General features: G+C 39.9%; 1 protein-coding gene across 1 annotated transcript in view; it reads left to right on the top strand.

Moving 5' to 3' along the window:
• SRPX (sushi repeat containing protein X-linked) overlaps positions 1-18,902 on the top strand; it is a 50,885-nt gene extending 31,983 nt beyond the window's left edge. Inside the window, exons 4-11 of the mRNA XM_026072796.1 lie at positions 2,962-3,153; positions 3,827-4,003; positions 10,340-10,466; positions 12,560-12,681; positions 13,338-13,517; positions 14,368-14,501; positions 15,874-15,995; positions 18,421-18,902. Of these exons, the coding sequence (XP_025928581.1) occupies positions 2,962-3,153; positions 3,827-4,003; positions 10,340-10,466; positions 12,560-12,681; positions 13,338-13,517; positions 14,368-14,501; positions 15,874-15,995; positions 18,421-18,601 (1,235 nt within the window). The 3' untranslated portion in view covers positions 18,602-18,902. The remainder of the gene's footprint in view (positions 1-2,961; positions 3,154-3,826; positions 4,004-10,339; positions 10,467-12,559; positions 12,682-13,337; positions 13,518-14,367; positions 14,502-15,873; positions 15,996-18,420) is intronic.
• The last annotated feature ends 3,190 nt before the right edge of the window (positions 18,903-22,092 follow it).

Genomic DNA, 22,092 nt, shown 5'->3' with positions numbered 1-22,092 from the left:
GAATTGAAGTTTAGGGTCTCAGGGCATGAGAAGACAAGTGGGACAGAAGAGTTTGAAATTTTGAAAATCAAAGCACTGAAGGGGAGAGAGGGGGTTATGCAAAAGCTGTCGTTAGCTCATGCAGATGAGGAGGATTTCTCCAGAAGGTGGATGTGACCGAGGCTGCCTCTGTCACTCCAGCTCGGAGAACGGTCTGGCTGGGATGCTTGAGCTGGTCCCTGGGTGCCCTTCCTCAGTAACAGTGCAGGGGGCTGCAGAGGTGGGTGCTGTGATCACTCAGTGGTAGCTGAATGACTTTTACTCCTGTTAGCTTGCACTCCCTGCTCTCCCGAGTTTAATTTGGCTCGCATCAAGCATTAAAAATGTGAACTGCAGTGATGCAGCCTCTAAACAAAGCAGCCCAAGTCAGTCAGTGGGTTATTTAATGCCTTTTGGTACTTACGGGGTAGAGATCAGGTTGAAGGAGAGGGAATAGTTCTAAAAAAGACCCAACTCTGTGAAACTGCTTTTTCATAAATGAAAGGTAGACAGAGGAAGATATATTTGCCATTCAGTACTTTTGGAAGGCAGGACTGTAGAAGGAAAAAGAAAAAAGATTGGAGTGATTGCCTGACTACATCAACAAGCTGAACTGTGCTCTGCCCCAATTGCTGTGTGCGGTTAGACTGGGCAGCTGATTTCCCCATGCTTCAGTTACTGTATATTTGGTGACAATGGGAATAATGCTACTTATGCATCTTTGCAAAGGGCTTTCAGATTTATTGGTTAAAATATGAAAATAAGCATGTCACAGTATAATAAGACTAATTCAGAAACAGGCTACTCTAGAGGACCATGCTTTTAGAGTAGTCAAAAGCTTGATAATCAGTCTTTCCACTTTCACTGGATGCTATTTCTGTTGCTCCAGTAACAGCACTGCAAAATATAGGTGGAAAATCCAGTTTCCATTGGGAAAGTGTAAATATGTCCTAAAGGCATTCTACACTGAATATAAATATGCTATGTATGACAAATATAACATGCGGTATTAACTGTATTTATTTGGATGTGGAGTTGATCTCAGTCATGTAGAAGAATGTGCAAAATGACTGCAGGAATTAAGAGCTAGTAATAAACATCTGCTAAACTGTTGCTGTTTTCTAGAAGTTATTTTTAAATGTCTCCTGTGACTTTGTAAGGACAAAGGCTAAAACTCTTTGTTTAGAGTTTTTTGCATTTTTCTTGCAGACCTCTCTAAGACCTTGCATACCTCCTGCATGTCACACATTGACACACAGGATTTCAGGACTTGTCATCTTTCTCTTTTTGCCTTGCAAACCCTCCCTCCCCCTCGTTATATCCTTTTCAAATCTTGGAGCTGAGAAGGGGCAGGCTTAGTCACTGCTTGTAGAGGAAAGTCCTGCTGAAAAGCTGCCCATTGCAGAAGAGGCATTGCTTGCTCAGTGCACATGCTTGTCAAAGATGAACAAACCTTTTGAAACCTTTGCTGTGAAGGGGAGGTCTTTGTCCAGTGCTGCACCCGTGTAAGTAATGCATCAGTGTCCCACTATGGCATTAAATCCTCACCAGAAGAGGGTGCCTGTATCTGGAATACTTTAGAGTGTGGCCCTAACCAATTACTAAAGAGTCAGTTTTATGAACATCTATTTTTTTCCCCTTCCTTTTCCCGCAAATTTGGTAGGAGCACAAGCTATGCTGTCCCAGCCAAATTCCAGTTTTCCTCTGACTTGACAGTTCCATCGCTTTTTGCTGTGGTGGGTCCAGGAGCATCGAGAAGGCAGTTCTCATAGTGCAGGCCAGGTTTCCGCGACACTAGGAAAATGTAGCCCTCCACCCAGCTTTTGAGGTCAGCGTACAACATGCAAAGTCCAGACTTGGAGAACATTTAGAACTGGATTTAAATGTGGCAGGCTGGGTCCTTTTCTGAATATATGCTGGGTGTATAGTATGCTCATAAAGGAACATCAACACCCTTTTAAAGGATTTGACAAGAGGAAGTGCAGGTATATGTGCTGTGAAATACTTATGTTGTGTTTCAATGCACACATTGCATTTGGAAGCTACAAATTAGTACCGTAAAGAGATGACTAAGTCAGACCTTTTTCAAGAGCTCTTTGTTTAATCTGTTGGAGTGGGCATTTGCCTTCAGATTTAATAACAATGATACTGTACAAATTTGCTGGTAGAAAGCTTTTTTGTTGGTAATATAAAGAATATTAGAATGTTTTAATATGGTGCCATAGACCTGCTAAGAACAACAAGGGAGCTGCTGTTCTTGCAAACTTTACAAGTTCCCGTTCAGCTTTATTCTTGGATGGTAACTTGGGAAATAATTTTGCAAAACTGGAGCCGTACTTAAATCCTGAACGGTTGTTCTGACATGTATACATGCAGACTTGGCCTTTTGGCAATATGATTTACGTAAGTGATACTCTTTGTAACGTGAGAGAGCTCGAACTATCAGAGTTCATCCTGGGCAATGTCTTTTACTGCACTAATTATTCTGGAAGTTTGTTTTTTTTCCAAGTACGCAGTAAGACAGCTAAATGTTGCAAAGATACAACTACAGCTGGACCAAATGACTTCCTAATGCAAACTTTTGCTACCAAAAGTTTTTATTTAAAAAAAAGTCAGATTGTCTTCAAACTGTCCACATGGTGGCACACTTACTCCACTGACAAAAACCCATAGACTCCCCCACCCAATATAATGCATGCTGTCTTTAATGTTTGTAACAAAAAAGAGCTACTGGTCTTTGAAGTCTTTGACCTTCTCGTGTAAGAGCACTCAGGAGAACCTCGCCACAATGTCACTTCTCCACTTTTGGGGATTGGTAGTTTTTTAAAAAAGATTTTTCCTTTTCTTCTCTTGACCTTGAATAAAGAAAATGGTTTTATATTTGTGACTGAACTTTTTAGTACTTCATAAAATATTCTGTGTGTTTTTTGTTGTCTGTGCTAGAAACACCATGGTGCTCTCCCATTAAGGTGAAACATGGTTATGCAAACTGCAGGACACCTCAAGGGGAATATTATAAGAATGTGCTGGGTACAAGATGTGACATTCGTTGCCAAAAAGGCTATGAACTGCATGGCCCTCTGCAGCTAATTTGTCAGTCAAGCAAACGCTGGTCTGGGAAAGTATTGTGCAAACGTAAGTAGCTATTATTTTTGTGCATGTGAATTGCTCTGCAGATTCAATAGATGATAAAGTCTCTTCATCTTGGTATTTGGTATAGCTGAAACCTGTGAGCGATAAAACGTGGTGGTGAAAAGAAACATGGCAATCTTTTGACTGTTATTTGTATTTTAAATATTGACAATATGCTTGGATATGTAGATGAGCTTCTTGCTGAAGTGCTTGCAGTTTAAAGGCATAGTAAACATAAAGAGGAGTGGTACAAATACCCTGTTGGCAGAGGATAGATCAGGGAGCATTTAATGAGAGTAGGATTTTGGTTTGTAGGAAGAGTTTTATGACAGAGCCAAATACTTCCTTTAAAATGTTGCTCATCTTGTGTTTTGAAAGCTGGCAGAGTTTGTTGCAGATGTCTAAATGGGCTCTTGAGCTAAAATCTTTTCTGAGAAGAAAGGAATAGGTAAATCATCTTCTTATATAAATATTACATTAGGCAAATACTACATTAATATGTCTATAAAGTTAAATTTGAAATATGACTAATGAGTACAGTGTGAAAAATCTTATGTGAAGCACCACTTGCTCCTGCTGAACATTGCTAGCTGCATCTTTATTTCTGTGCAATACCCCACATTCACAGTACTCTGAAGGGGGATAATAAGTTTCCAGAAATACTTGTCTGTTCCAGAAAAGCGCTGCCCGACCCTGTCCATGCCAACCAATGGAGGGTTCAAGTGTTTAGACGGTGCTTACTTTGGCTCCAGGTGTGAATACTACTGTTCGCCAGGGTACCAGCTGAAAGGCGACCGTATAGTGACGTGCATGGACAACAAAGTCTGGAGCGGCCGGCCAGCCTCCTGCGTTGGTAAGTGGCGTGATCCACCTGCACCCTGGGAAGCCGAAATCTTAATGACTCCCGTATTCGCCAGTGTCCAGACGCTCCACATCAATTCGAGTTGTGGCTCTTTTATCCAGTTTGTGGGGAGAAAAACAGCTGTCTCTATGGGGGGAGCAGAGAGCAGTTTGCCGAGGGCTACAGGGAGCTCTGTTGCTTCATACTTCGAGTCCCAAGGGACTGTTTTTCTAGCATTTATGCCATCAGCTCCAAACACTACTAGGTTAATAAAGACGAGGCTGGTGTAAACGGTCAGCATTTTACAATGCTTATAATAGCTCCTGCTGATCTCAGGGGTAACTCTGTTATAGTTTGTAATTACTGGGCTGCTTTTCTAGCATGCTCTGTGTGCTGGAGTCTATACTCCCCACAATTTAATGATAAAACAGGTTTGAAGCTAAATGCTTTGTCTGGCCTCTTTGTTTCTTGGCATAATGGTCTCCAAGTATATTCAGGGAATACAAATGGGTCACCAACACGGGTCACCAATGGGTCACCAACACGGCTATGGAAAGCTAGACTAAATTTCAGCCCAGTTCACGTAATTATGGCAGTAGTTTGCAATATGTAGTCAGCAGTTTCCTGGTAATCTCAACTGGAGTCATTTTTTATATCTATAAATCAGAAGAGAGATAAGCAAATATTGAGATTTAACTTTTCTTCATACTAATGGGATTTCAGCAGATAAAGAACATTCAGCTGCTGCCCTTGTTTCTGGGAAGTCTCTGATAAAATGTTCAGCAGCCATCCACAAAGAAAAGTATTCTTTAGAAATCTGAATTGGCTACCAGTAATTTAAATTTGTGGGTGGTAGATATTTGTGTGCTCAGTGTTTTTTGTGTATGATAATTTGGTTTTTCTCAAAATGCCTGTGGCTCATTATAGGTTAGCAAATAGCTTTGGAGTCTCTCCATTGTGGATTTACATTCACAAAGTTTGTTATTTTGTGTTCCTGTTACTCACTGTTGTGCAAATGTATAAATGATCCTGCTGCTTAGGTCCAGACTGTTTGTGGGGCCTCTTGTTTCTATTTACAAGTACAAACCATGTCTTTCTCAACAGTGTAGGTGGAGGAAGAAAAACAAACTCTTTTAAGTTTGGGAATGATAAATTGTTGTCCTCTGTATTTCTTGGCACTTCCAGAACCTCATCTGTTTGCAGGGTCGGGGGGCTTGTTGCAAAGGATGCTGCATTGCAGAGTAGAGAGTAAGCAAATGTGTCTTAAGCAAAAAAAAAAAAGAAGAAGAAAAAAAAAGCCTAGTATAGCACTTACATTTCTTGTAAATCTCTCCAAAAATGCAGGATAGTTGCTACATAGGATAGGATTGCAAATCCCAAGTAATCCAGTGAAACTAATAGTATTATTTCTGGTAGCAACACATAGCGTGAAGTTGCCTTCCTACCCTGTGCACGCACACAGTTCTTGTGTACAAATTGTGAGTTATGCAGTTAGCAAAATGTTTAATAATAAGATTATCTTTTGATCTCTTGATAGGCAGGATGCAGATTTCTTGTTAGCAGACATGACTGTAACAGTATAATGCAGTTTGAAATTGAATACACATCCCTTACAGTAATTCACTAATACAGAAAAGCTGTTAGTGAACCGAAGCCTATGACAACTTACCACTGGCCAGAAGAGAACTGGCTGAGGCTAGGTTCTTCAGAGGTTCTTCCTCATTTTCAGCCGTGGAGTAAAATCAAAGCAAGGAGAGTGATGAAATAAAAAGATTAATAAAAAGAGGCAAAAAAGTTGTTTTACGTGTTACTTTTACATATAAGCAATATTAGTAGCACTGTGCACAGTAGGGATGTTACATGTGATTGTAGGCTTGGGCAGGTAAGGTTCATATTGTGAATAGGTAGGGAAGTGACCTGGGGATGCAATAGCTATTAGCATCAAGTAGGGCAAAATTACCAGAGACCTGTATTTATAGCCCTCTTAGAAACATGAGACTTTCCTCCACCTTTTGGTACTGCACTTGCACTGCTTAGCACTTTCACACAAAACCATTTGGGGTTTGCTCACAGTGCAATACTGAAGATCCACGTAGGAAAGGCATCAGGGAAATACTGCTGAAACAGGTATTCATTACAAGAAAAGGAGGAAAAAGGATTAATTTTTTTTTTCAAGAAAATAAGGTGTGCTTTAGCAGTCACTTAAGGAAGACATTACAGACTGAGTTTTCTGTGGTAACAAGCAGCCTGAGCCCTGTCCCCTCACATTAGAGGAAGGACATCCTTCATGTTGCTGAAATAACTGATTAAAAAAACTCAATGTAGAACCAGTTTCAGTTATCAGTTAGCTAAAAATGCCAATACGCACTTGAAAAATATTTTCATTATATCCTTAATTCACTGTAACATAGATTGAAATAGGTATTTTCCTACAGAAGAGTGAACGACTTCAGCTGTTTGGGTTTTTTTCTTCTGAAAAGGTTTCATTTTCCAGCTGATGATACAACAGAGGTTGTGGTAAGTGGTTGTCACCACTCTAACTCATCCTTTTTGTCACATCCTGGGAAGATTGTGTTGATAGGCCGTGAACAAACAGCTTCCAGCTACATCTGTCTGAAACAAGCTTTGCACTGTGAATCATTAATTGTACAGGCACTGATAATAGATGTTTCAAAATACAGAGCAATGCCTTGTGGAGGAGGCAGGGGGAACAGAACAGTGTTTTTCATTCACCCTTTTATGATTTCCAGTCAGTTGATTCTCTTCATCTGTGTATGCTTTTGGCACAGAATAGATGTTTTGAATTAACTTCCAGACATCATTTAATGTCATCAACAATCAGTAATAACAGGGTTTTATTTAATAGCAGATTGTTTACCTACCCCGTTTGGATTCTTGAATAGCCATTGGACATTCAATACCATCCCTCTCTTTTTTCCCCAGTGTGCCCTCTCATCATCCTAAACTCACAAGCAATAAACCTCAACTTCTAACAAACTATGAGAAAGAGAGTCAACAAGCTTTTTAAATTTTGTTCTTGATGTTGTTAACAGGGTCAGTGCCAGAAGTGTGTTTAAAAAAAAAAAAAAAAAATCTAAGAGCTATTTGAAAACCTGGCATTTTTCTCCACAAAATTCAAAAGGCTGCTTTAAAATTTAGTATTCCACTGCTGACCTGCTGTAACGCTGCCATTCCTGCAATGCCACTTCCAAGTGTGGAGCAAAGTACCAGTTGCTGCTGCTGCTGAGTAGCCAAGAAAAACTAAAACTTACAAGAATGCAAGGAAAATTATGGCTGAACAGCTCAAAAATTTTCATTAAAACTCAGTCTCTCTGCCCTAGCAGTTAAGATTCACCCATTTAGTGCATTGCCTTGCTAAATAACTTAAATAAATCAGTTTGCATTTTCATCTGTCTTTCAGCAGTGTTGCTGCAGTAAAAGCACAAGAACAGATATGCAGGGTCAAGCCACCTTGCAGAGTGTTCTGGCTTTGACTCTGGCCAGCAATGTGTGTGAAGTGAGAGCATCTGAGACTCTCCAGTGCTTGTGTGATCTTCCTTTCCCCCGTTTGGTAAATCCTCCCACAAGCCATCTTGTGGCTTCTTCAGCTGGAGTTTGGTTTTGAACCGATCCCAAGTTCCCAAGTGGGAACCTCTCCCACTTCATATGTTGAAGATTTGGGGGGTTTTGTTTTTCAGTTTTGTCACTTGATCAGTTGCTTGGATATTCTCTGGCCATCTTCTCGGCATTTAAATGTTGGTTTTTTTTTGTTGTTGTTGTTGTTTTGTTTTTTTGTTTTTTTTTGTTTTTTTTTTTTTTTAAGACCTGTCTTTCCTCTTCCAGGCTGTGGTCAAGGTGCCTCTAATATGCTGTAGTTTGGCTGAAAATTTGTACTAGGCCGTGAGGAAAAAAACTGAGGTTCAACACATCCCAGTGGCCACTTGAGCTGCATTCTCTTGGCCCATTTCAAAATGGTGTTAGTCCGGTGAGGTTCATTTAGTGCTTGTTGAATGCTAAAAGGCATCTGAAAGGACCAAAGGAAATACCTTTGCCAGGCATTTTTAGGTATATCTAGAAGTGCTGCCTGACCCCTGGGTGCTTGGTGATTTGGTTCCCACAGTAACTGCATCATCTGTCTTTATGGTGTGAAAGCCCCTGCTAGTTCATACAAACCAGTGTCCTCTGAATTTGCTGATAAATTAAGTGCTTAAAACACTGGGATTCTTAAATGCTGTTTTGTCCTTTATTCTATCATTAGTTATTTAATTTATACAGTTCCATCAGTACTAAAGTGCTGAGCTGTAGCTGTAGGAAACTGGCTAGACACAGAAGTAAATTTGGTGAGGTTTGTTTAGTTTTTGCCCTAATTCAAATACAATAATGGGTTATTGAGAGAAATGTAATTTTGTAAAGAGAGGAGCTCTCTTTGGCCAGGGTGTGAGCAGGTTTCCACTGGTAATGGGAAGGTACTCTTAAAATAATGGAGCAAGTGAGGATCATGAAGAGGAAAGGAGAGAAAGCAAGTGTTCCCTGCAGCAGGAGTGGAAGTTTGAAAAGTCTGCTTTTTCACATATTACGGCAGATAATGAGTGAGGAATGGATGAAGTCACAAAATGGAAAAGTTAAGTAACTAAATGAAATGGAAGAGAAAAAAAGAGATGCATTATGTATCTTCAGTGATGGACGTTCTTGTAAAGTACATGATGTTTCAAATGCTATTTAGAGGATTTTGCTGTTCATTTTTGATTGCTCCACTAGCTGTAGCGTGAAGTCTTAAGAGCTTCACCTTCTAGTAGGATCTACGAAGAAATCAAAAGAACAGTTAGCCTACCAGTATTGTAGGAAGATATGCTTGCTTATTTATTTATTAAAAAAAAAAAAAAAAACACAAAAACAAGCATTTGTGAAAAGCTGTTTGCAATATTCCTGTTGTGAATAACATTCGTAGGTCACTTGCAAGCCCCCCCCACCCCTCCCTGACACACAGACATACACTCCCTCCCATGTAAAATTAAGACAGGAGCTCTTTCTATGGAAATGTCTCAGAAAGCTGTTGGGTTTAGAAGTGGTCTTACAGAAGAAATACAAGGGAGCCAGTTTTTGAGGATTCCAAGTTCTTAGAATACCATTAAAAGTTTGAAGTGGCTGTATCAGGGCTGTACTTGGCCAGTTAAACTGGTACAAAACATTGTATATTGCTGCTTGTGTGAGGGTCTGTAAAATTATTTTATATATTTGAAGCTTTATAAAGACTTAACCCTCTTCTGATTGCTATTTATTTATTTTTTTCAAATAAAACCAGATTGTATTTTCTGTGCCTGCCTGGCGAATGAAAAACCCAGGCCTGCCTCCCTTTAAATTTAAGCAGCATTTTAGGGACTGTCTTCTATTTACAGGTAAAGAGAGTAGTCTGTCTCTGTTTTTTAAAGCTAGCATGTGACTCCGTGGATTTAGACTTCATTTTGGGCATAATCCAAGACATGGTCAAACCCCTGAGACTAAGCTATTGAAGGCACTTTTTTGTATGTAGTGACTGTGATGGTATTTGGGCTTGGTTCACCCATGTATTTCTGCTGTGCTGGCAGGATTGGCAATGAGACTGGATGAAGAAGAGCAGCTGTGAATCACCTTTATCTTCTATCGGTGTCTTTTATCCTTACCACTGTTCTCTTATCCCTGAATAATAGTGGCAGTGTTCTGGAGGCAGTTGATCAAGGTTTCAAAACTTACCTGGTTTACTTTTTCTTTTGTATAACCCTTAAGGCATTATAAGAATTACTTGAGAAATGCATTACCAAATGCAGTAAAAATGCAGTAGCCATTCTCTCCAAAAAGACAATTTCTGGTTTCTCTTGTTATCATTGCTGCAGGAAAAATAACCAACAAGTTAACAGTAGAAGTGATTAACATGTTCAGTGTGCTTTGCAAATGTGTTTAATCACCACTGCAACTGCACAGATGAAGGAAGAGAGGCAGAGCAGGTGAACAGAAGGTCCAGGTTCCTTGGGTACAATCTTAGGCATCCTTCCTTACAGCCCAAAACTAAATACAGCCTATTTGCTAACATTGCTTTTTAACTGGGGACTATCTAAACAAAGTTATGATAACTACTTTTTACTGAGTTATTTGTATAGGGGGACTGATCATTCTCATCTCTTACTCTTCTTACAAAAGCACACAGAAAAGGAGAAGTGCACATTGAACCTGCCTTGGCTGGGAGGGATTCAGGTGTTTAGGAGGCCAGGTAAAGGTGGTCCTAGTGTATGTTGACAGTGTGAGAGCTGTGAAGAAAATGAGTAGCTGTAACAAATCTATAGGTACCCATTTCTCTGATATTTGTTTCAACAGATACAGAACCACCAAGAATCCAGTGCCCGAGTGTGAAGGAGAAAACTGCAGAGCCAAATAAGTTGACAGCCAGAGTGTTCTGGGACACCCCTGAGGGAAGGGACACCGCTGATGGGATTTTGACAGAGTAGGTGAAAATCTGTAGATGTTTGTTTTCTCTTTTTTTATTCCTGGGTTCTTTGCTTAGTGATTCAGCTGATGAGGGTTGCCAGGTACACTTTCCCTGTCGTTCATTAAAGATGCTTATTAATTGCTGTCACGTGTCAAAGCCCTCTAAAGAATTTTATGTTTGACTGAGAAAAAATTGACAACTTGGAGGTGAATTGTTCAGGAACCGGCACATAGAAGGGTAACACATTGTTGTGGTAATATTAAAGCTGATGGCATAAATGATGTTAGCCTTTTGACTGCACCTGTGAGATTTTCCAGAGCTTCTTTATGATTCCCATCTCATAGTGAACAAGTCTTCTTATGGCAAGTTACGTTATAGGCATAACAAAACAAAAAAGAATACTGCATAGGAGGCAGCAGAGACAATTTAGGCTGTGTTTTAAATAAACAAAACAAATAGTGTCACAATACAAATCCTGTAATCATCTTTAGGCTTCTTCCTGCAGTAGTGCTGGCTATTAATGATAGAGTTTTCTACACTTAGCTTTAAAGTAATGCTTCTCATTTGAAACTTAAGTAGCTTTAAAAATTGGATTTAACTTAATCTGATAGAGGACACATGCTTCAAAATCCCCTGTCAATTTTTATGGTTTAACGGTCATATTTTCCATCTGTAATATGAAAAGTCCTACTAACAATAAAGGAAATTTATCCACAGTAGTGTGAGGTGCACTTCTAGTGGCATCATTGTCTCTGATTTACCCATCTTCATCAGGCAGGACTTATATCACTCTATCTAGATTACTAGACTGATGAAAGTATAGAAAATCTGCTTCTTCCAGTGAGCGAGTTAAATCTTTTACCTGCATATTGATGGACTGGTTAAGTTAAAAACATGAAGTTGTATGCTTAAAGATGTTTATAGCTGTTAACTATGAGAATACAAAAAAGCTGTTGAAAGACACAAGCACACTGCCTTTTTATTGTTACGTTTTACATAATATTAGAACGAGGAACTCATTATGCAATTAAAAACAACATTGCTGTGTTAGGCCTAGTATGTTAACTCTATGGTGATTAACAGTATCAGAAAAAAAAATAATACCAAGTCTGCTAGAATAAAAAGTTTGACCTGAATAGCTGCTGCTTAGTGTCAAAATAAAAAAATTCCAGAGTCTTTTTGATGAAATAATGTCTGGTGAGTGGAAAAAAAAAGGGACTATCTATCTCATTTAGACTTCGTCAGATCAGTAACTGTTTCCAGCCCCAAAAGACTAAAACTGTTGAATCTGTGGAAGTTTTTCCACAAATCATGTGTATATTTTTAGAAAATCTTGTTACACTGTGATGTTGTATACAGTCTAATTATGTACAGTGCTTTCGTTTGAAGCATTGAGTCCTGCAGTCTATTGAATATGTAAACTTCTTCATTACATGGAAAGCTCACTGTTTCAATACTGAGGGTATGATTAAGTGAACACTTGAATTCCCTTGGCATGTCTGGAGGATAGGAACAAGCTCCAGGTGAAACTGCTAGACTCTTCTACTATGAAAATAAATCTCAATTTCTACTTAATTTTCTGTACATTAGTACTGTCACAAGTGGTAATTATGCAAGCAGCACAGAACAGCCAGATTTGTAATGTCCCTGTTGTAAGAGGTTGGAGGTATTCTTAAACAGCAGTACTCTACCAGCTCTGGATTACACTGCAGCCCTGACAGTGGACAATTCAGGATACAAACTGAGGGATAATCAATCTGAATTTTTTCCTTGTACAAGGAAAAGAAAGCCCAAGATCCTTTGGGCAGTACATGACAGTTGGATACATTATAAATTGTCTTAGAAGAACAAAGCAGCCTCTGACTGCTCTGCTTCTCTTTTGTCAGCAAGTTAAGACTCCAGGATGGGAGGTTGTTAGCAAGTTTAAATATGCTGACCTGTGCTGCCCAGCTTCTTTCCTTGCTTCCTCTTGGTCTTTAGGCACGTAGCGCAGCCAGACAATCTCAGCATGTCACAGACAAGCCCCCACTCCTCAGGCTTTTACAGCACTGTCAGCAGGAAAATACTGGTGAATTTATAAATTTGTTCTATTTTATCTCCTATTTTAGTGTTATTCTGAAAGGCCTGCCGCCAGGGTCTCATTTTCCAGAAGGTGACCACAAAATCCAATATACTGTGTATGACAGAGCTGAAAACAAAGGCACTTGCAAATTTCTTGTTAAAGTCAGAGGTAGGAATGTTGTTTTAAACTATAAATATGGTCACAGATTTGCATCTGGCTTAGTAAACAGTTTAGAAATGTTCTTATATCTGTATTTGTCTGCATACGCATAAGCTTTACATTGATTCTGAAACTGAGAGTGCCATCTTGCTTGAGAAGCTGGAGGCCAGGCCTGGAGCAGGGTGGGCAGCTGGCAGGCTGGAAGTTGGAGAAGGACTTTACTGTCCATCCAGCCTCCAGCTCTGCACCCCTTCCTTCCTGATGGCTTCTTCCTAACATTTGTCTTATGAAGTATCTGAAGAAGTCTTCTCAGCTGTGACTTACATGTGTCAAGCAGGGCTGCCCTATGACAAGTCCAGCTCTTTTTGGGCCAGAGTTGAAATCTATAAGTCTGAGCTTCAGATCTCTTTCTGCTCCCTGACCTCTTGTCACCATGATGCTATGTGATCAGATGCACAAACCTATATATCTGTATCAGTGTAGTTTACATGTGAGTTAAAGAGTTTTTGGCATTTTTTTTGAAAAAGTACTTGACTATAAGGTAGCTGATACAAAAGACAGCAAGCAGAAATACATATTTTTTTAATTGGTATTCCACTGGCCATGCTGCCCTAGTATCAGGGTGACTGATGCCTTATCTTTCATTTTTCACTTCTTGTTTAAAGTCAGGCGCTGTGTGAAATTAAATGCCCCAGATAATGGCTACATCAAGTGTTCAGGTGATGGAAATAACTATGGTGCTACATGTGAGTTTTCCTGCATCGGTGGCTATGAGCTGCAAGGAAGCCCAGCTAGAGTATGCCAGTACAATTTGGGGTGGTCAGGAGTGGAGCCAACCTGTGCACGTGAGTATTACCACTTTACAAAAAGGGCTGCAAGAGCAATGGTTCTCATGGAAGTCAGAACTGGAGAAAGGGACTGGAGGGTAGAATACAGCTACAAATTTTAATGCCCTAGAGATATGAAACTTATCATCTTTGTTTTCTCTTCCAATTTGTACTTACATTTGGAGCGTATGCCATCTTTGGCAGCTTTTGCCTTGGATGATGATGGTACCTCACAATTGATAGCGGTTTTTCAGCTGAAGCCTCTACACAAAACTTTACATTCCAGAGTCGGAAGTCTGTAATTAGTTGTTTTTTGTTTTTTTTTTTTTTAGGTAATAGGGAGGAAACTGTCAAATGGATCAGTTTAAGCTATAGAAGTATATAAGAAGTATAGAAGTATATAAGAGCCAATGCTCTGCAGCCCTTTCCTTTCTCTTAAACTCAGTTTAATGGTGAGGGGCTCCTCCCAGAGCCCTGTTTATTAAGCCAGTTTACTGTACAATTTCCAGCTCCACTTCCTTCTTCAGAACCAGCTTTTAACACACCTAGCAGCAGTATTTCCATTACTCTCCAAGCAAAATGCCCACAGTCTGATGAGCCACTCTAGAAAGATTTTTTTTCTTCTTGTTGCAAGGCAGGGAAAAGAAATACTCTTTCACAACATGGTGTCGTACTTTGGGAGAAAAGTCTGCTTCCTTTCAGATGAAATTCTTGGCTTCAATGAGGCCAGCATTTCACCTGTATCTTGTATCTAATCACCTGTATTCTCTTGTTCCTGTGCTTTTGGTATTTTTGCTTTTGTTTGTGCTTTTAGAAGTAGATCTGTTTTCAGTATGCTCTATAACTTTTGTTTTAAATTTAATTCTAGCCATGAATATTAATGTGAACGTAAGGACTGCAGCTGCACTTCTGGATCAATTTTATGAGAAACGGAGATTGCTAATTATTTCAACTCCTACTGCAGCCAACTTCTTCTACAGGATGCAGCTGGGAATGCTGCAGGTAAAACAGAATTCAGGGTGGTTTGGTTTTGGGTTGTTTTTTTTCCATGTTTTCTCCCAAATATTTTTTTATTTAAAGACACAAGAGGACAAGCTGCGCTACTGGTATAAATCAGCAAACCTCAGTTGTTAGATTGCAACCACTAGAGACTCTGGCTGAAGTAGCAGTGGTTGTGGAGTAACCCTTTTTATATGGGTTTGAGTTTAAACATCTCCCCAGTCTCTAATTCAGCTCCATTCTGCACTGTATGGCATCTCTCTGACCAGTCACTGAATCTCAGGCAGTTCTGACCCTCTTCCATCTTCCCAAGATTAATTTAATATTAACTTGTGCTCTAATACCTTAACGGAACTCAGTCCTTAACTGAACTCCTAAAGGAGTTGAAAAAAACCCCCCACCATCCATCACTTCAGTTGTTACAGTTCATACAAACCAGACCTGCAAACTTTGTAACTGTAATGTAAAATGTAAATGGCTTTAGAAATAACTAGTGCGCAAGCAGACAAAGGACTGGAGACTCAGAAATCATCCAGACTGCTGGAGATATTTTTGTGGTATTTTGTTCCAAAAGAATAAGAACTGCTGGTAATTGTCCTACATATATATAATAATTATTATGCTCTTGTTTTGCTAGCTACACTTAAGGGATGTATCTATCTTAAACATGTATGTGTTCTAAGGGAAAAGCAGCCAGTCCAGTGTATTCTTTGACAATGGCAAGTGCTTGCACCTTGTTTCTTTTTTCCCACAACTGGAAAAAAAAAATCAGTATTAATAGGCATTGGGATATGAGCATGATAATGTTTTTAACTGTTTTTAAGTGACAGTTGTGTTAAAAGTAAAATGAGAGGGTTTTTTTCCCCCAATAGATTAGCTTGGCAAGAAAACTCAATCATTGATCAAAATGAAATAGTTTAAAATACTAAATACAGTGGATATAGTACTTTACCCACTGCTTTACAGTGATCAAACAAGTTGGCATGACAGAGAATTTTCTGCAGATGATTTCCATTTCGCATAGTTTGTTTTGATTGCCAAATGAGATTACTGGCACAATGCTGAATAAACTGGCATCTTTTTATTTCATTAAACGACGTTTATATTTCTCCTAGGTGGTCTCTGTGCGTTGTTATTTTTAGAGTAGCTAAGAACCCATTTATTTGACATTTCTGGGAGTGATAAGGCTTCCGGTTCTTTGCAGTAAGAATTTAAGAGACCATTTAAAGTATGCTATCATTTCAATTTAAACTGTCTCAGTAACATACACAGAGTGAAATACAGAGATTGAACTCTTTATAAACACTGGTTGCACACTGAAAACAACCCATAACCTGGTAACTAACACATCTCCTTCTTCTTTTAACCCTTCCAGCCAGCACAGTGTGGTTTAGACCTTCGACATGTTACAGTAGTTGAATTGGTGGGTGTATTCCCAGCACAGATAGGACGAATTGGGGTAAAGCTGCTGCCCCCATCACTTGCACTGCAACTCAGGTAAAGTAAGCTTTCCCTACTGGTGTGTTTGTTTGCAGCTTAGCATATATGCTTCAACATGCTGCTTTAGATTTCCTTCATCTTATTATCTGAATATACATATTTTACTGTAATGTACATATCTGGACACTGGAGGGTAAATGTTCATGAGTAAGTTTCATGATTTACATGCTCCTTGCTAACTGTGAAAAAGCAGCTGCAAATTCATGGGCATTTGGTATTTATGAAATTAAGAACTTCAGCTTGTTTCACATTTAAATGGCAAGTGACCAGCTGACTCTTTCAAGTGCTGGGTCTCCCTTGTCCCTTTGCTCAAACTGAGTGGATTCCTGAATTCAGGTGAACTCTCTACACATCCTTTATGATTATGTCATGAGTTTTTTGGTTTTAAGTGCTGCCACTGAAAACACTTCAAGTGTGTTTATATTTGTGCTGGATTTGGTCTGATGCAGTCATGACAGTCTGCAATCACTTTGCAAGGACAGTCTTCAAGTAGCTCCCAGTGCAACCCCATACAGCAGCCACCTTCTTTACGGTCGGGCAGGTGGCTGTGGCCAGGCTGTAAGGGGAAGCAGTGAAGTCCCACATGCAAAAATCATATGGGCAGTATTTCAAAGGGGGAAGCATCTCAGCCTCTCCAGCTTGGCTGTGACATTCAGCAGTTTCACCCAGGTGCCTAAACTGTTTTGACTTGATTTTCAACTGGCAGTGGGTTGGTTTTTGCTTGAAAGAGAGACTTCAAGTGCCAGTGTTTCCTAGAGAAAGGAGGACTACACAAGCCAAAAGTGAAGGGTTGGCTGGCAGGGGAAGTAGTATTTGTTTAGGAAAAAGGACCAGGTGCATTTCAGGCAATATCTTTTGTGATATACCTTAGGAAAGGGTGTGGAGTTTCTTGTCCCAAATTAAAATTGTCATTTTCTCAGTCTGCTGACAAGTCTGAGAAGGTTTTTTGGATTGCAAAAAACAAAAGCACTAGCTCCCTAGGAAAAGAGGGTGGAAGCATGAAGACCTTCTTTTTTTACTTAAAAATACACATTAAATTTTAAGTGGTTTTCTTGTGGCTCTGCTCTGTAGAACATAAGCTTTTGTAACCCTGCCTCTACACCTGCACACCTCTCCCTCCAGTCTTTAATGGAGCTGGTATTGAAGTTGGTATAACCCACTCTGCAGTCAGGGAAAGTTAGTTTTCTGTTTCATTTTTGCTAGACTCTGTTGCGACTGCAGTGTGTATGTATGCTAGCATCCCAGTTCTAGACAGCACTTAACTTGAAATAAAACATCTTGAACATCTTGATGCTTTCCAGAATCAGTGCTTACTAAACTAATCAGCATAGGTAGCCTAGTTAAAACTTTGGCAAACTCAGAATGCTTTCAAAGTTAGCATTTGGATTTGTAAAGGGTAAACATTTTCCTGAGGAAGCCACATTCCTCTTGTGCTGTATCTCACCCATCACTGTAAGTTGGTGCCAAATACTATTTAAGTTTGAAATCAATAGCCAAGTTGACTCATCACAAGAAGAAGACACCTAGAGTACTCAAACCTGTCAGATGGCAGAAGAGGGTCGATTTTTATGCTTTACATGTCATTGATCTTTTCACCTATGCCTGAAATCCAGTCTTGTACAGACCCTTTTCCACATGGCAGCTTTCCTGTCCTGACACCAATCCATCACATCTGCCTAAATTCATCTTCCCCACACCCTCAATGTTGATGGACTGCAGGTTTAGGGATCTTGTAGTTCATTTCTTCTCCAAGCAAAAGATTAAAAGAGCATCAAGGATATACTGTAGTTACTGTTGGACCTTCCAGAAGAGCTTGAATGACTCATTTTACCACTCAGAAGGAAGCAACTCCTCCCTGATTACTGGTGACTTTGTGTTTCTAAGCTGGAGTTAGCACCAGATAGATAAGAGTTATTGGGGGCGATGAGAACAGACTCTTCAGATCTTTTCTGTCTTGTAGCACCAGTAATTTTGTCCTCCTTTGCACCATTGTGGGAGATATACTGTAGGGAGGCAAAGAAAGGAAATAGTCGACCTATAACTATTTAGCTCCATCACAACCTTTTTCTTTAGACAATATATATATATATATTGTATATTTTTTCTTGTGTTTTTGCTCTTGTGATCGCAATAGGTAATGCATATGCTGTAATAACAATCAGAAGTCAGAGAAGAAAATAGAGCTGAGTTCAGTTACCTTGGCCCTCCCCTAATGCAGAGGTGTAGTCTGCAGCACATACAGATACCCAGTCTCTAGCTGATGCCCTGTTCTTACAGGTGAAACAAACTGGACTCTGTATAGCACACTCTGACCATCCCTGCATTCCTCTGCTTCTCTGCTTAGAGGTAGCAGGCTGGTTCTGCAGTTTATTACTAGGCTATAGATGATGGGCTTTAACAGAATGATCTCCTTATTTTGCAGACTGTTGCTGCGAATCCCCCATTATAACTTCAACATTGTGGTGATGGACAAGCATGGCATGGACAAGGAACGCTACCCTTTCCCAGCAACACCAGCTGAGCTTTTTGCACTTATTGACAATTTTCCCTTGAGGAAAGAAGAGATGAAACTGCAAGCAGAAATTGGCCAGTCATGTCCTTAATTCAGAATTGCAGGGTTTCATTTGTCAGTGAATTTTTTTATCCACATGATTCTCCCCTTGGTGCTACACAAAGCATGGCTTTTTTAATCACTGATGTACAGATTTTTTGTGTGTATTGTTAAGTCTGTCCTGTTGTGTAGCTATTCTGCATAGACATATGCATGATGCTTTTTTGTACTTTCAGCCATCCTTAGAGAAATTTCTATGTAGAATTATTACCCAGTGGAATTGCTTGTACAGACAGTGAAAAACTGAGGCACGTCTCCAGGAGTTTATTTTGGATTTTTCATTCAGTGTAAAATTGGGGTTTCTTTCTTACTGTTTTTAAGTCTTTTTATTAATAAAATATTGTTTTGCAAACAGATAGTTGTCTAAAATTCCTCTCAGAGATAAAGCTGATCGATGGAATTCAAAAGTTGGATCAAAAAATATCTCTGCAAAGCATTGTAACAGAAACAATAGCCTCAGATTTAAAGTGGAGAGCAACTCAGCAGTGTCTTTCAGTTCCAATATAATATAGTTTATCACAGACACAAAGCATAGCTGAAGGCAACACAAGTATCTGTTTTCAGCAGCAGTGAGGAGAAAATAGCTGATGGCAAGAGTATGGAACTCAGTGCCAAAAAGAAAATGATAAAGGAACAGTGAGCAACAGTAGAAGATGGACAATAATTAGTAGGGGCCACATATTGGAGTGACAGAAAACTATGCTTTTACCTGGTACTCTTCTGCTTCTGGTTTTTCATGTCCAGTGACTTGGCATAACAGAATTCCTTCCCTCCTTCATCTTGGAGACAGATCAGCCTGTTGCTTTGCTGGCAGGGGAACATTCTCCACAGCGAAAGTTCATCAAGGATTTGTCATTTCCAGATCTGTGAAAATATTTGTTTGCAAGTCATCACTTATGAATTAACAAAAAGTTCACTGCTTAGTTAAGAGTGTTTGTTAGGAAACATTCAAAAAAGGAAAGGTTTTCTTTTGTTTTATTATAGCCTACAATCTCGCCAATCATTTGCAAAGAATATACATCCTGCCTGAAGAATATAAGCCAAAAAGGAATGAAGACTGAGTTACAGCTTGGGACTCCTGCTTACAGGCTGGTATATAATCTGATACATAATTTGATGTGCCTTAAAAGCAATATTCTGGTGGCTGTGTTGTTCATTCTTTCTTACCACTCAGAACACACACCTTCTTTCAGCCAAATGCTTGTTCATCTTTGACCCTGAAGTAGACTCTTTAATTTTACACTCTTCTGTCAGCAGGGGAACAGTGTAGCAGCATCTGTAATGAGATCCTTACCAAAGAGCTCAGTCTTTCACACCCTCTGAAATTATCAGATCTCTTCTAAAAAGGCTGTTTCTGCAAGTGAAGCAAAAATCAGCCCTGACACAAGCTACTTAATGCTACTTAATGAAGTGCATGGAGGGGGTCTTCTAAACAGTACAGTCCGCTTCTGAGACTTTTAGGAGTCTGTTAAAAACTAAACAACTAGGCACGGTGAGGCCCAGGTGATGACTGCCTGGAGTGCTGATGGCAAAAGCAAAGGAGATTCAGATACATTCTGAACACTGCAGGTGAAGGGGGCTGCCGCTTCGGCTTTTTGTGGGCCCAGAAAAAGAGATCTCCATCTGTCACAGCCAGACACCACGTGGGAGTCCCCAGGCTTAAAACATTCCCACTCTGACAATGATTGAGTGGGCTGCAAAGATGCGTACTCCCCTTCTGCTGCCCAAAGGGTTCAGGAAGCTCAGCTGTGCCATGTTCAAGGTGTAGGGCTAAGTGCAAAGCAGCCAAAGCAGGAAAGGAGGAGAAGAGCCGCACCCTAAGGACTGCGACATGACAACCAGCCTGCTAGGAGCTGGGACTTGCACTACAGCCTCTTATGCTGCTGGGTTTGCAAGGATATGCGACTGGAAGGCAAGGAAGGCTTCCCTTGATTGAACTTTCTAAGGGTTGCCATCAGGAACAAGATGTAAGGACAGGATTGGTGACAAAAGCAGAGAGTCCATTTCTGTTCCAGACCTGGTTGAACCAAAAAGAGGTAAGTCCTGGACGTGCTATAGAGAAGCAAGGAGAATATAACAGTTGATGGATACAACTGTATTCTAAGTTTCCTTTCCTCTGCTGCCTGTGTAGCCCTTGTGGTTAAGGGGAATGTGAAGGCTTGCCCCATGAGCCTCTCCAGCACATGCTCTGGGGCAAGAAACAGTATGTTGCAAGGGAGAAACACCAAGCTTCAGCCCTGAGCTGGGCACAGCAGCCACTGCTTTTGTCCCGGTGAAACTGGATTAACAGCTCAAGTGAAGCCCCGACATTTACAGCCCTCAGCTGTGAGAATGAGCTGATAGAACTACCCCAGCACAAGAAGCTTACAGCCTGTGTATCTCTCCCTGTGTGCTTTGAGCTTGAAACCCTTATAAACAAAGCATTTTATAGGTGCCACTTCCTTGTGAGACAACAGCTACCTATTTTAAGGAAAGAGGTCAAATCTCTAAGAGCTGGTACCTCACCGCTTACCTGAAAGTTGAAAAAGAAAAAATGCCAACTGTATACAACTAAAAGGAACTAGAAATGGCTAGGCACACCAAATCGCTTCCTGCCTGAAGCGTGGCACACAGAGCAGACAGGGTGGGAATACATCCACAGAAGGACTGCCATGGCCACAGTTTTCTGGCTCAAGCACTTTGGCATGCATGTGCCCACAGCATGAATGCACAAATGGACAGTTTTTCCCCTTTACTGGTAAGCAAAAAGTACATCAATGGATTTCCAATGATTTTTGAGAAAAGAAAAAAAAACTTAATGGATCTGACTTTTCTGCTGTATCACCCCAATTATAATCATCTGCTGCAGTTCCATTTTGAATTAGGTACAGAATCAACACAGTCATTCTTCACGACTGGGTGAACAGGCATTGGGCTTTAAGATTACTACAGTCAAGAAAGTGATTACAATCCCTAGGCTATTAAAGCTAATTGAAATAAGTGGATGAAAGCACATGAGCGATTGGATTACTAGTTATAGTTCTAGACAGAACATCTACTAAAATCTTCTGATTAATAAAAGCTGTTCTTGATTAGAAATATAAACTTTCTGGCATTTTCTGTTGCACATTTTTGTGGGGAGGAATGGAACACTGAAAAACATCATGTGCCATCTCTTGGTTTTGGAGACAAATCAGCTTGCATGTATGGTATGCAGGGATGTGGCAAATTTGCCTTTTGGGGAAGGAGTGTTTGAACAAGAGATTTAGCATTCCTGCCTTTAGCCCAGCATTTATATATTCAAAATTCCAATAATTCATCCTGTAAACTTCTGGTCCCAGAAAAAATAATGCTGTGTCAACAAAAAATAGTATATACACTAGTGCACTTTTTTTTTTTTTTTTAATGTAACAGAAAATTCATCTTCCCCAAAGTAATACAGGCTTGAGTCTTTGTTGTACTACTAACATGGCTCTTCTTGCCATATCTGCTAATCCTACCACT

Source organism: Apteryx rowi, unplaced genomic scaffold (genome assembly GCF_003343035.1).
Source record: "Apteryx rowi isolate R43461 unplaced genomic scaffold, aptRow1 scaffold_350, whole genome shotgun sequence".
Taxonomy (NCBI): Eukaryota; Metazoa; Chordata; class Aves; order Apterygiformes; family Apterygidae; genus Apteryx; species Apteryx rowi.
This window is presented reverse-complemented; position numbering and strand designations above follow the sequence as displayed.